The following is an 11639-nucleotide window of genomic DNA, read 5'->3' on the forward strand; positions in this document are numbered from 1 at the left end:
TGAATTTCCACTACCGTAGAATATACTATAGATCTGGCTGTGGTTCCACGGGTAGTCGATGGTTGATATGGAAAGAAGAAACTTGGAAAGCCATTGAGATGGAGCTTTATAGAACTGGGGTGCTGGCCCAAGCTCTGGCTGGATCTACTTAACGACGGGGTATCCCATGCAAGTACCCTGTCATGGTAATAACGCCGTAGACAGACTACAATTTTGGAACCGTGGAAGTCTCCAGGCTGTACAGGATCGGATCGAATTGATGAAAGGGAAGTAAACCAGGGCATTACATTTTGGAAGAAAATTCAGAATCAAGCCATCATAACCGAGTGCATGTGGGCTTTGCTGCTATGATACATTTGGACTCCTTTTACCAGAGGCAAAGAAAAAGGAATGGGAAAGTACTAATCAAGTCAACAGCCGTCCACTTTACCAAGCATCTACATCAAAGTTCTCCTCGCCAAAGTACGACACCACGACGGTGCGGTCAGAGAACTTGCGGCCGGCCAGCGCCTTGAGAGCATTGGTAGCGGATTGTTCGGTGTCGAACTTGATGTAGATCTTGCCAACGCCGGCTTGCTGGCGGCCTCCGCTGCTGGGGCGGGGAATCTTCAAACCCAAGATCTTTCCGAACTTGGAGCATTCCTCAAAGATGTCCTCCTTAATTTCCTCGTAATCTTCGTTGTCGAGGAGTTCGTCCACGGTGACCATATTCAAGAGCTGCAACACACGGCCAGTCTCCATGTCCTGGGAAGTAGTCTTGGCAAACATCGACATGGCGTTGACGCCCATGTCCAAACCGGATGCCTGGGTGGTACCGATACTGGCGCGGGAGACTTTGAGGTGGCGGTCACCCAATTCCATACCGTTGAGACCCTCCACGGCAATGGGAGTGGCTGCAGGGTCAACATACTCGCAGAAGGCGATTCCCTATAGTGCGTTAGTGATGAATGGCATATATATCATAAATGCAGGTACTTACTCGCGACTCCTCTGTAGAAGCATCCTTGACTAGGACGAACGATTTGAGTTCGCCAAAAGATTTGAGCAACATCGTGACGGGCTCCTCTGGAATATAGGACGGAATGTTGGAGACGCAGATCTTGTTCGGCGAATCCGGCACCTCATTCAAGAGCACACCTTCCTGGTACTCTTGTTCTGCGCTTCCCGGCACAATGTAGTCCTTGGGCCGTCGGACTTCGAGGCCCTTGTCCCCGCTCTCTGCCATAGTGATACCATCAAAAGCAAGGGCAACAGTTGCGTCGTTAGGAGACTTGAATTCCAAAAGCGCAAATGACCGATCGTCGGCAATCTGGGCAGAGATGCACGGGTCAACGCTGTGAATGACATTCAGGCCGTTTAGCTGCAGGTTGAAGAAAGACATGATGCTGTCCTCGGTAGCGGTGGCAGGGATGTTGTATACGAAGAGACGCTTGGATTGACGGGAGTTGGATGGCTTGAGCGCTGTGCTTTCAGCCGATCCGCCGGGCTGGTTCATGAAGGCTTGCAGACGGCTGGGGTCCATCGGCTGCTGGCGAGGAGCTCCAGGCAGAGGGAACATGCCAGAGAGTTTGGCCTGCTCCGCAGTGACATTCTCGTAGCCCGGGGGCTTGATATCCCATTGTGTCAGACGGCGCTTGCGCTCCAAGATCGAAGGAACGTCCGTCAGGTCTGGTGTGGGCTCCTTGCGCTGGGGGGTGTAGCACTCTTCCTCCGCTCTCTTCTGTCTCCACGATCTCCACGGTCTCCACGGTCAGGCCGATCCTCGCGGCCGCCACGTCGGGGTCGCTCGTCGAACAAGTCACCGCGTCGAGGTCTGTCATCAAAGTCACGGCGCCGGCGATCGCCGCGGTCTCCACGGTCTCCACGGTCACCGCGATCACCGCGATCCCATTCCCGATCGTCCCGTCGACCGGAATAACGGTCTTCACGCTCTCGAGCACGGTAGTCGCGGCTCGAAGAGTAGGAGTTGGCCTCCTGCTCACGGCGCGCGCCCCGGGCCCCGTAGTGAGGCGACCGAGATCGTCTCCGCTCTCCCCGCTCCGGCCTTTCAGGTCTGTCTGGTCTCCCTGGTCTCTCTGGTCTCTCTGGTCTCTCTGGTCTCTCTGGTCTCTCCGGTCTCTCTCCCCGATCGCCCCTGTCACGATCACGACGCTCGTCGCGCTAGGAAAGGTTAGTCGCAGTCAGATAACTGCAAAGCTGGCACTTACGTAGTAATCGCGCGAACGTCCAGAATCTGGCAAAGTTAGACTCAATCGAGTATAGCGATCATAGTTACTTACCTCTGGAGGAATAGGTGTCTCCGTTCATGCTGAGCTGGAGGCGTGGTGAAGCTCTTGTCCTGTCGCTCCTGTGAAGGGGAAAACTGGAAGCTCCTACTGGGGCGGTGATATTCCGACCGCCTTCTTCCTTCGAGCGACACGGCAGAATGCTTATCAACTATCATTTCGATCTTCTTCACTTCTGTCGCAATCATTCAATTTGCTCAAAAAATGGCTGGTGTTTTCTCAGAATGGCGAAAGCTGCCGGTCAGTCTTAGTGAGCTATGCATAAACACAACACTGCGTTGTGGTCAATCCTTCAGGTCCGTCCCCATCCATCTCACCACGAGCAACGACACTGACCCTTTTTTAGATGGCACAACATCCCCGAGAGCCAGGAGTGGCGATGCGTCCTCTACGGTCACCTTCTCTCCCTGAAACAGGATTCAAGCAGTCTATACTACCGTGCATACCAATCGCAACCTCCCCCTTTGCCAACGCCACCTTCCTCTGAGATCCCTTCCCGCGCGCAATCAAACACAGAAGTCGGAGATAGCAAGACACATCTACTCGACTCGCAAGACGACCATCTTGTGCATATTTTAAAACACTATCTCAACCTTTCGTCAAATCTCACAGATCTCTACGCGCAATGGTCATCGTCAGATCCCAATTTCAAGAAAAAGGCAGCTCAATTCAGTGGTATCCGCATCTTGCGCCAGGACCCTTGGGAGGCTCTGGTGTCATTTATTTGCAGCAGCAACAACAATATTTCTCGGATCTCACAAATGGTGGAAAAGCTGTGCATCAACTACGGCCCGTTTGTCGGCAAAGTCGACGGGCGCGCATACCATGATTTCCCCACGCCTGAGGCATTAGCAGGCAAGGACGTGGAGAGTAATCTTCGCAGTCTGGGTTTTGGATACAGGGCGAGATATATTTACCAGACCGCTATAATGGTATCCCAGGAGCGAGAAAATGGATGGCTGAATGGTCTCTGCAACCCCGAGTCGCCTGCGTTTGGCGTAGAGGCCAAGGCAGGAAGCGAAATGAAACCAGAGGGCCGGGAGGGGTACCGAGAAGCCCATGAAAAGCTTCTCGAATTGCAAGGCGTCGGGCCTAAGGTGGCAGACTGCGTCTCCCTGTTTGGCTTGGGTTGGGGGGAGTCAGTTCCAGTCGACACACATGGTGAGTTTTGAACACCGAGCTAGTCGTGCTAGTCTAACAAGTTCGCAGTCTGGCAAATTGCCCAGCGAGACTACCGCTTTGGCAAGGGCTCCCATAAATCTTTAACCAAGGCAACGTACGACGCCATTGGCAATCATTTCCGCAAACTTTGGGGTCAAGAAGCAGGATGGGCTCACAGCGTGCTTTTTACTGCCGATCTACGGTCATTTGCTGATCGACTCGCGGCTACGAAGAAGGTAGATGTGGCAGTGAAAGAAGAAGACTCAGAAGTGAAGATTGAAACGGAAGTCACGACAGCTGTTGTTTTGACTGCACCAAAGGAAGAAGTCGATGTCAAACTCGAAGAAGAGCCAGAGGCTAAAGCTGCTCAGAAAGCATCTCGAGGGAAGAAGCGAAAGGGGTCGACGGAAGACATCATCCATGCATCCTCAACTACGGAGACCAGGCGCATGTCCAAAAGACTGCGCCAGTGAGAGTTCTCCCCTGGACCCGAATATGTACGATCAATGTGAACTACAGCAGATGCATATAGCATGACCACTACAGCGGTATAAATGTGATGACAGGAAATGTTCATTGAACGCTATCTAAATATCTATCGTCTTCGCAGAAAATTTCTGTAGAGCCTAGTGCAAAGTCAGTATGACAAGTCTCGCAATGTAAATGACAATCGTGTGTAAGTCATGGGCGAAGATCAGAAGTCCAGTTAGATCATCGAAGACGCATCCGAAGACACGCTTCTGACATAAGAGGTACCAGAAAATAATAGTAAAAAGTGTTGTTTCATCATAAAATGGGGAGTCGTGGGCAGTGTATAAGCAGAGTAGAACTGACCTGGTGGTAGTGAGGATCTTATGGCGTACATATTGGCGCGAGTATAATGCTGAAAGTCTTTTCTTAGCCAAGCGACCGTCCAGAACACATCAGTTGGACAAAAGTCGTGGTGAAAGCAAGTCAATGTTTACGGGGAGAAAGAGACGAGGTCGCGGTAAGGAAAAAGCCTGCGAAAAATAAGCGAACCACCGAGACCACGTGACGCACACAATTCTCTTCCCGCCCAAACCTCCAACTCTCCACCGTTGAAATTTCCCATCCACCTCGACAACCTCCGACCAGCCTTCCTCGCCGGACACTTCAGCAAAAATGGGTCGCCTTCACTCCAAGGGCAAGGGCATTTCGTCCTCTGCCATCCCCTACTCCCGCACCGCTCCCGCGTGGATGAAGACCACCCCCGACCAGGTTGTCGACCACATCTGCAAGCTGGCCAAGAAGGGTGCCACCCCTTCCCAGATCGGTGTTGTCCTCCGTGACTCCCACGGTGTTGCCCAGGTCAAGATTGTCACTGGTATGGAATCTCTGCAGCAGAAAGTGCTGGATTTTGCGAATGAAGGAGAAATGCTAATCATTGTGTGCGTGAATAGGTAACAAGATCCTCCGTATCTTGAAGTCCAGCGGTACGACTCCCACAACCCTCCCCCCTATCGCATCAATCGGATGAAAAACGAGCATTGCCTGGGAACATTTCACACCAAATTTTCTTTGGGTCGAGATTTCTCTCCGCAACAACTCGACATCCACACACACACACACTCTGGTCGCAGAAATGCACCAGCAGCTAAGCCTCTGCTTGGTCAAGAATTAGACTGACAGAGAGATTTTTGGAATACAGGCCTCGCCCCCGAGCTCCCCGAGGACCTTTACTTCCTGATCAAGAAGGTATGTGCATAAATTCGTCTCCCCTACCTAGGACCGACCCAACTAACAGTTTCAACTAGGCCGTCGCTGTCCGCAAGCACCTCGAGCGCAACCGCAAGGACAAGGACTCCAAGTTCCGCCTGATTCTGATCGAGTCCCGTATCCACCGTCTGTCCCGCTACTACAAGACCGTCGGTGTCCTGCCCCCCACCTGGCGCTACGAGAGCGCCACCGCCTCCACCCTTGTCGCATAAGCGAAGGCGTGGTTGTCTGTGGATATTGGAAATGGGGTTCTGAAGGGTCCCGTCAGACCATGTCTGCGGTTCTCATTAAGATATGCTAGATACGTCCGGTAAAAAAAAGAACTATTACGAGTTATACCCTTTCATGTCTATCGTTCTATCTTGATTTGCCTTGAGCAAAAGCTCGTAATGTAGACCTCTTCATTCATAATTATTTCTTCTAGTCGATGATGCTGTATTGTTCGTTTGCGTCGTGATCCATGTACAAATGCAACGTGATGAACACTTCACTCCGTCCTGACCTCCCTCGCTACCGCATTGCACAACTCGACCTGGACACCAGCCGACATGAGAATGTGAATCCAGAGCCGCTGGGTATCACTCAGACGATCATTCTCCGACTTGACCTCCGAAAATCTAACAATCCGCTCTTCAGGCTTCCACAGAAAGAGATCCGGAATCCCTCCGCCTCGCTGCTGATACTCCTGAGCCATGACTTTGCATATAGTCGCCAATGCCTCGCCACGGAAGCATTGCACAATCTCAACCAGGTCATCCAGTTCAAACGACCAGTCGATCCCAATGGCACATGGCTGAGCAGCAGATTCCCGATCATGAATCTCGCGGATGATGCGCTCGGCATCGCCATTGGTAATCTCCACCAGTCGGTGATTGATCTCCGACGCACGAGACGGGTAGAAGACATCCGTGTGAAGGTCGAGCGGACATGTCTGGAATGGAGTCTGGAAGACGTTCGGGACGTAAGTGAACAAGATATCGTAGAACAGATAGCCGAACAGTGTGCGGACGATGCCTCCCTCAGAATGATATCCTTTCCACCCGTGGTCGCGGTACCAGCTCAGACACATGCTTTCCACTCTACACTCGCCGCCCTCTCGTTCGTCAATCCAGATCGTCGCCTTTCCCCTTTTCGAGACATCGATATCACGGTCTATGCGGATGCCTTCGATTGTTCTTTCAATGGGCTTGCTTAGCATGACATGTCCGAAATCATGCTGCTCCCTCTTGACAACCTTGAGTGCCCTCTCCAGCTTCATAATCCGTTTCTGGAGATCATAGTGATAAATCAGATGGCACATAGGGTCTTCCAGTCCCTCCTCACACGTGCGCAACGCAATTCGTTTCCAGAACTTGCGCTGCTTGTCTTCATTGCGGCCTTCGGAGGGCATGAGCGCCCACATGTAGTGTTCTTCGAGCAGTGCTTTCCGCTGATACCAAGCGCCACGACGAGCAGCATGGAAAAGTCGCTGCGCCAAAAGGTCAGAGATCACCTCGTGTTCTCGTTTATGCTCTTTAAATCGGCCGAGTGGGTGGAGGCTTTTATGGATGATTCTCGTATACACCCAGGCTGGCGAGAATCGACGCAGGTATGCGCCTTCGCCGCTTTCATAGATCGAGTCTTCTTTTTGCTGCTCTTCTTTGACCATGGATTGCCATCGGGGATAGAACTTGTCTGCGAGGTCTATGATCTTTTGTAATGCCTCCGTGCTTGGAGGGCCGTTGAATTCCAAGATATTGTCGATTTCAAATTGAGTTCGTATTGCAGATTCGAATTCCAGCAGTGCGGCCCTGGATGGGAAGATCGAGTTTGATCGACAGACGACGTATTCTGGGAAATTCCTCCTCGAGATTTTAGCGAGAATTATGGTTGTTAGTGACTTCTCCGTCCACTCTGTCGATCTATAAAAGACGAGATGGACTCGTTCGAAGAGGGCGCGCGGGGCTGGCGAGAGACGAATGCATTCGCCTGTGTAATCCAGAATCTTTTGTACAAAATGATCATCCCTGTTACCGGGTTGGTTCGTGTGTGTCTGGTTCTTAAATCCCAGACCGGTCTGGCTCTGACTCGTTTCACACAAAGCTGCCACTAGGTCTTTCTTGGTCTTTCCCTGTGCTTTAACATCCTTGGCGAATCCCTTGAGTTCATCCAGTAACAGGAGAGAAGAGGCTTCTTCCAACGTAGTAATCTCTTGTGTTCCACCAGCGAACCGGAAGGTAGAGCCAAATTCGCTCTTCTCATCGTCCTGGCTTTGACCATGGGGCAAACTTCGATCCTTTTGTAGATCAGCAGCCACTAAAGACAGATATGAAATGTCCGAATAGTAGCCTAGCCGATTGATACGGTGCCAAGCGGAGGTTTTGCGGAGGAACAATCGCACATATCTGGTATCAACAATACGTTAATTGCCAATCTTGAAAGACGTAGCCATGGCTGGGAGCAAAAATCATACAGGTATTGCGACTCATAAGACAACTCTTTCCACTGCTTAAATACCTCTATTTCAGCCTCATGGAAGAGATGCGATTCGTCCTCCAGCACAGTCTCCAGCGCCAGATTGAATGCATCCACATAGATGGAGCTTTTCCCTTTCTGCCAGACGCCATCCCGCAACCTCACGTGTAACTTCGGTTCCGTCTCATCATCTTCGGTCTTCAGCGCCTCGTATCCTTCAATAGCGTCTTCCTCGGACTTTATCGCAGGAAGGGAGGTCTCCAAATCCGTCTGACTGCTCGGGATATAGGCATCAGGTTCATCAGCAGGAATGGGTTCCGTAATTCCCGTGGAGGCGCTTGGACTCGGCGGCGGCTTCGCGTGGGCGGCCTCTTCGACGTCGGAATACTGGTCAGAGGTCTTTCTGCGCTTCACGGAGCGCTGCGTCTCCCAAAAATGCAGCAATGACATGCCGCATGGATGCCATGGACAAAACTGCGCAGAATCAGTAGAAAGACCGAGCAACTCAGCCGTCGAAGGCGCGTGTCCAGCGACTCGCGGAAAACACGAAGTCACGTGTGATTTATATCCCGATTAGGTGTTTGACGTGTTTGCAGTCGACGTGACAGGTGCAAGCGCGAAACAGCAGACGAGGGGGTAGGTTTTGAAAGACTGACAGTCGTTTGCCCTTTGCTAGACGAGTTGCCCTCCATGGCCGACGCACAGGTAGGATCCTGGCCCCTTCGTTCAAGCGGGAGCTTGCAGAAGCTCCACAGCTCCGCTCTGCGCAACCTTGATCCGGAGGAACCCAACCTCTTTACATCACCCCAGATTACTGGACCACCTTCACTTTACTTGAGAAATTCATCTTGGTCCTGACCTCCTTTGCGCAGCCTCCAACTGCACCCTCCGGTGTCCCCGCTCCCTCGATCCCAGCTTTCGCAGACGCACCTCCGAAACCCAATTCGGAAATGGCCGAGACCAACGGCATGGGCTCTGCCCCAATTGCAGATCTTGCTGCTGCCTCCGCGACTCAGGTGCGCCCCGGTGGTGCTCCAGCACGCGTGTACATGAACGAAAAGATCATTCCATACTTGCTCGAGGGCATGAAATCTGTGGCAAAGGACCAGTGAGTGCGCCAGTGTCCAGATTACCTTTAGGCCCAGAACCGGACTGACCTCCTTGATTCTAGGCCTGCAAATCCCCTCCGCGTGCTCGGAGAGTTTCTGATCCAGAAAAGCAACGAGGTGGAAGGTGACGCGAACGGAAATTAGGAGTGAACCTCCAGCGAGGCGGGTTTTGTTTTTGCTATTTAGGCGTTTGCAGGTGCTACAAAGACTCAATCTACGGCGAGAGGGACAAATGGTTTGAGCATGGCCTCTCGGAGATGGTGATCGGCTTTCGGTTTTTTTCTTCTTAGATTCTCAGGCAACCGGAGTCGTGTGATACCCCAATTCATACTCGAAAGTTATCATATACGGCCCCAGGCCCTGCAGTACATTTGGCATGGAACTTAGTACACGATCGTTCGTGAAGTCCAAAGGTTCCAAGGTTACGCAGGGTAACCAGGTAAAGAATCTATTTGGCAGCTACTTGTGTTCTACGGGAGGTCGGTGGAGTCACAAGCTCGGGTGAGCATGTCTCTCTCACCTTTTCCAAAATCTAATAAAATAAGCCAGTTCTCGGCAAATATTTCAAACACGACCACATACCCATCGGGACACCGAATAGGTAGCTAGGTAGCTAGAGATGCTTTGAAGATACTGACAAGAGGCCTCGAGGATCGCAGTGTCCTAGAGAACGTAAGTAGGCCCTGCGCTGGCTGCTTGCCAAATTCAGCAAAGAGAAATATATCTGCACAAGTTAGCTCCCAAAGTATCTCACCTTCCAAGGCTCGTCAGCGCTCCAGAGATTAGATCGGACATTAAATTGCCTGTAGCATTATTTCGGCGATACTACAAGCGCGAAGACGACGCCCTTGGAGACCAGGGCGGAAAAGGTGAGGGGTGATGGAATAGGCCGACAATTTAGTTGGTCGAATACAACCGAGCCGTTACTGGAGAGTTGGAGTTGGAGCTGAAGAGTTGTAGTGGTGTGCATAAGGCGAACAGTTTGACCGAGAGAGTGCTGACCCAAGAGACAAACCGAATTACATCGATAATTGTTTTCTTCCTTGCCGCTAGAGATTCCCGAGTTGCGTCGCGAACAGATAAAATAGAGACACATCATCTAGCGATCGAGAGATGACGACACGAATGACCGATAGTTGCCGAGTCGGTCGCAGTCGGCCGATGGCGCTCCGAATTATCGTATTGAGCGACGCGAAACAAAAAAAAAAAAACATACAAAAGGAAACGACGCCCGTGGCCCGTCGCTCAAATCCCGCATTAAAACGATTTCAGAAAGTGAAGGGGGAAAGGGAAGAGTGGATTTTGGGGGAAAGAGCAGGGAACTTGGGCAATGGTAACGAACATTCAGCCATGAAGACATTCAGAGAATGCTTCTGTGTTTTGTGAGGGATACATTACCTGCTAGCGTACCGGTCTTCACCACCCCGGCCCTCGTAGGAACGGCCACCGCTAGCGCTACCACCGCCGGCAGCAGCACTACCACTACCACCACCACCACCACCACCAGTGTAGGGCTCACGAGGCTCACGAGGAGGGGCCGCTTCGTAGCTAGGAGGGTTGGCATCACGGTCGTAGTAGCCACGAGACTCGTCACCTCCGCCACGACGGTCATCGCCGCGACGGTCATCACGGCTGTAACGGTCGGCATAGCGGTCAGGGCCACCGCTGCTGCCACCACCACGGTAGCTGCCGCCGCCGCCGTATTCGTCACGGGAGTCACGGCGATAATCACGGCCACCACCGCTGCCACCGCCACCATAATCACGGCTGCGGTAGTCGCCACGGCCATAGTCGCGACCGTAGTCACGGCGGTCGTTGTAGGAGTCGTACCGGCCATAGCGGGAGTAGTCATCATCGCGGCGACGCCAGTTGCCTCCTCCACCGGCGCCACGACGGTCGTCGTAGCGGTCTCCACGGCGGGGCGGGCCACGTCCACCACCACCACCACCACTACCACCACCAGGGCCATCTGCAAACAAAGAAAATCAGCAACGGAATGAAAAGAGACCTAGAGAACAGATAACTTACCGCGCTTGGGGGGTCCGAAGTATTTGCCGGGTGTCGGGGTACGGGGACGGCTGCGACGCGCCTTCTCGATGCTCAGGGTGCGGCCCTCAATGACCTCGCCCTGCAAGCCCTCCTTGGCCGCGTCGGCCTGCTCGGCAGTGACCATGTTGACGAAGCCGAAGCCACGGGACTCCTTGGTGTGAGGGTCGAGCATGATCGAGCAGTTCTCGACATCACCGTACTTCTCGAACAGACGGGAAATGTCGGATTCAGTCAGGCGCGGATGGATACCGGTGACAAACAGGTTAGAGCCGCTATTAAGGGCACCTTCCTCATCCTCTTCCTCTTGCAGGTGAGCCTTGCGCAGGGGGCCAGGGCTGCAACCAGGTTAGATGGAGTCGCGTTCAAGGGAAACAATCGATGGTGGGACATACCGGTCATCACGGTCATCGGGGCGGCCGTTGGGGGAGCGGCTGCGAGCGCGGTCGCCACCACCTCGGGGCTCATCGCGAGGCGAGGCGCTGCGGTCGCGGTCGTACCGGGGCTCGTCTACAGGAGCTGGTTAGATGGAGAACGAGCTGAGTCGATGAAAGCGCTTACCGGCGTAGCGGCCGTTATCGTTGTCGTAATCAGCCATGATGATCAGAGGTAAAAACGTTGGATGGGGAAGGAAGGAGAGGAGGAAGAGAAATCAGTGATAAGAGCGGGCGCTAAGCTCCGGAATGGAACAACACTCCCGAAAGCTGGCAAGTTTGCAAACTCGCCTACGCGTCAAAAAAAGAAAATTGAGAAATGAAAAATGACCCGAAGATTTCAGTGAAAGGAGAAGGAAAAGAAAAAAGAAAAAGAAAAGATGCAGGACGTGGAAACAACGAGAAAAGGGCCA

At 52.6% G+C, this 11639-nt stretch overlaps 6 protein-coding genes across 6 annotated transcripts; 3 read left to right on the forward strand and 3 right to left on the reverse strand.

Moving 5' to 3' along the window:
• Positions 1-426: 426 nt before the first annotated feature.
• Positions 427-2307, reverse strand: N7498_010393 (splicing factor u2af large subunit; the record flags this gene model as incomplete). The annotated part of the gene is made up of 6 exons (XM_058457449.1): positions 427-927; positions 980-1720; positions 1803-2053; positions 2142-2160; positions 2208-2233; positions 2280-2307. 6 exons carry the CDS (start codon positions 2305-2307, stop codon positions 427-429), a joined length of 1566 nt encoding a protein of 521 aa, XP_058304348.1.
• A 182-nt stretch (positions 2308-2489) lies between these two features.
• On the forward strand, positions 2490-3919 carry N7498_010394 (8-oxoguanine glycosylase OGG1; the record flags this gene model as incomplete). Its single annotated transcript, XM_058457450.1, has 3 exons — positions 2490-2581; positions 2632-3446; positions 3495-3919. The coding sequence occupies 3 exons, from the start codon at positions 2490-2492 to the stop codon at positions 3917-3919; spliced, it is 1332 nt and encodes a 443-aa protein (XP_058304349.1).
• A 606-nt stretch (positions 3920-4525) lies between these two features.
• Positions 4526-5528, forward strand: N7498_010395 (40S ribosomal protein uS15). Its single transcript, XM_058457451.1, has 4 exons — positions 4526-4791; positions 4868-4900; positions 5116-5162; positions 5222-5528. Exons 1-4 carry the CDS (start codon positions 4590-4592, stop codon positions 5393-5395), a joined length of 456 nt encoding a protein of 151 aa, XP_058304350.1. The 5' UTR covers positions 4526-4589; the 3' UTR covers positions 5396-5528.
• Positions 5529-5670: 142 nt separating this feature from the next.
• Positions 5671-8087, reverse strand: N7498_010396 (fanconi-associated nuclease 1; the record flags this gene model as incomplete). The annotated part of the gene is made up of 2 exons (XM_058457452.1): positions 5671-7567; positions 7636-8087. 2 exons carry the CDS (start codon positions 8085-8087, stop codon positions 5671-5673), a joined length of 2349 nt encoding a protein of 782 aa, XP_058304351.1.
• A 240-nt stretch (positions 8088-8327) lies between these two features.
• N7498_010397 (DPY30/SDC1 family protein) lies at positions 8328-8890 on the forward strand (the record flags this gene model as incomplete). Its single annotated transcript, XM_058457453.1, has 3 exons — positions 8328-8342; positions 8510-8745; positions 8809-8890. 3 exons carry the CDS (start codon positions 8328-8330, stop codon positions 8888-8890), a joined length of 333 nt encoding a protein of 110 aa, XP_058304352.1.
• Positions 8891-10140: 1250 nt separating this feature from the next.
• N7498_010398 (RNA recognition motif domain-containing protein) lies at positions 10141-11390 on the reverse strand (the record flags this gene model as incomplete). The annotated part of the gene is made up of 4 exons (XM_058457454.1): positions 10141-10715; positions 10775-11130; positions 11188-11302; positions 11354-11390. 4 exons carry the CDS (start codon positions 11388-11390, stop codon positions 10141-10143), a joined length of 1083 nt encoding a protein of 360 aa, XP_058304353.1.
• Positions 11391-11639: the final 249 nt, after the last annotated feature.

This window comes from Penicillium cinerascens (assembly GCF_028974065.1).
Source record: "Penicillium cinerascens strain IBT 15544 chromosome Unknown scaffold_4_segment0_segment1, whole genome shotgun sequence".
Taxonomy (NCBI): domain Eukaryota; kingdom Fungi; phylum Ascomycota; class Eurotiomycetes; order Eurotiales; family Aspergillaceae; genus Penicillium; species Penicillium cinerascens.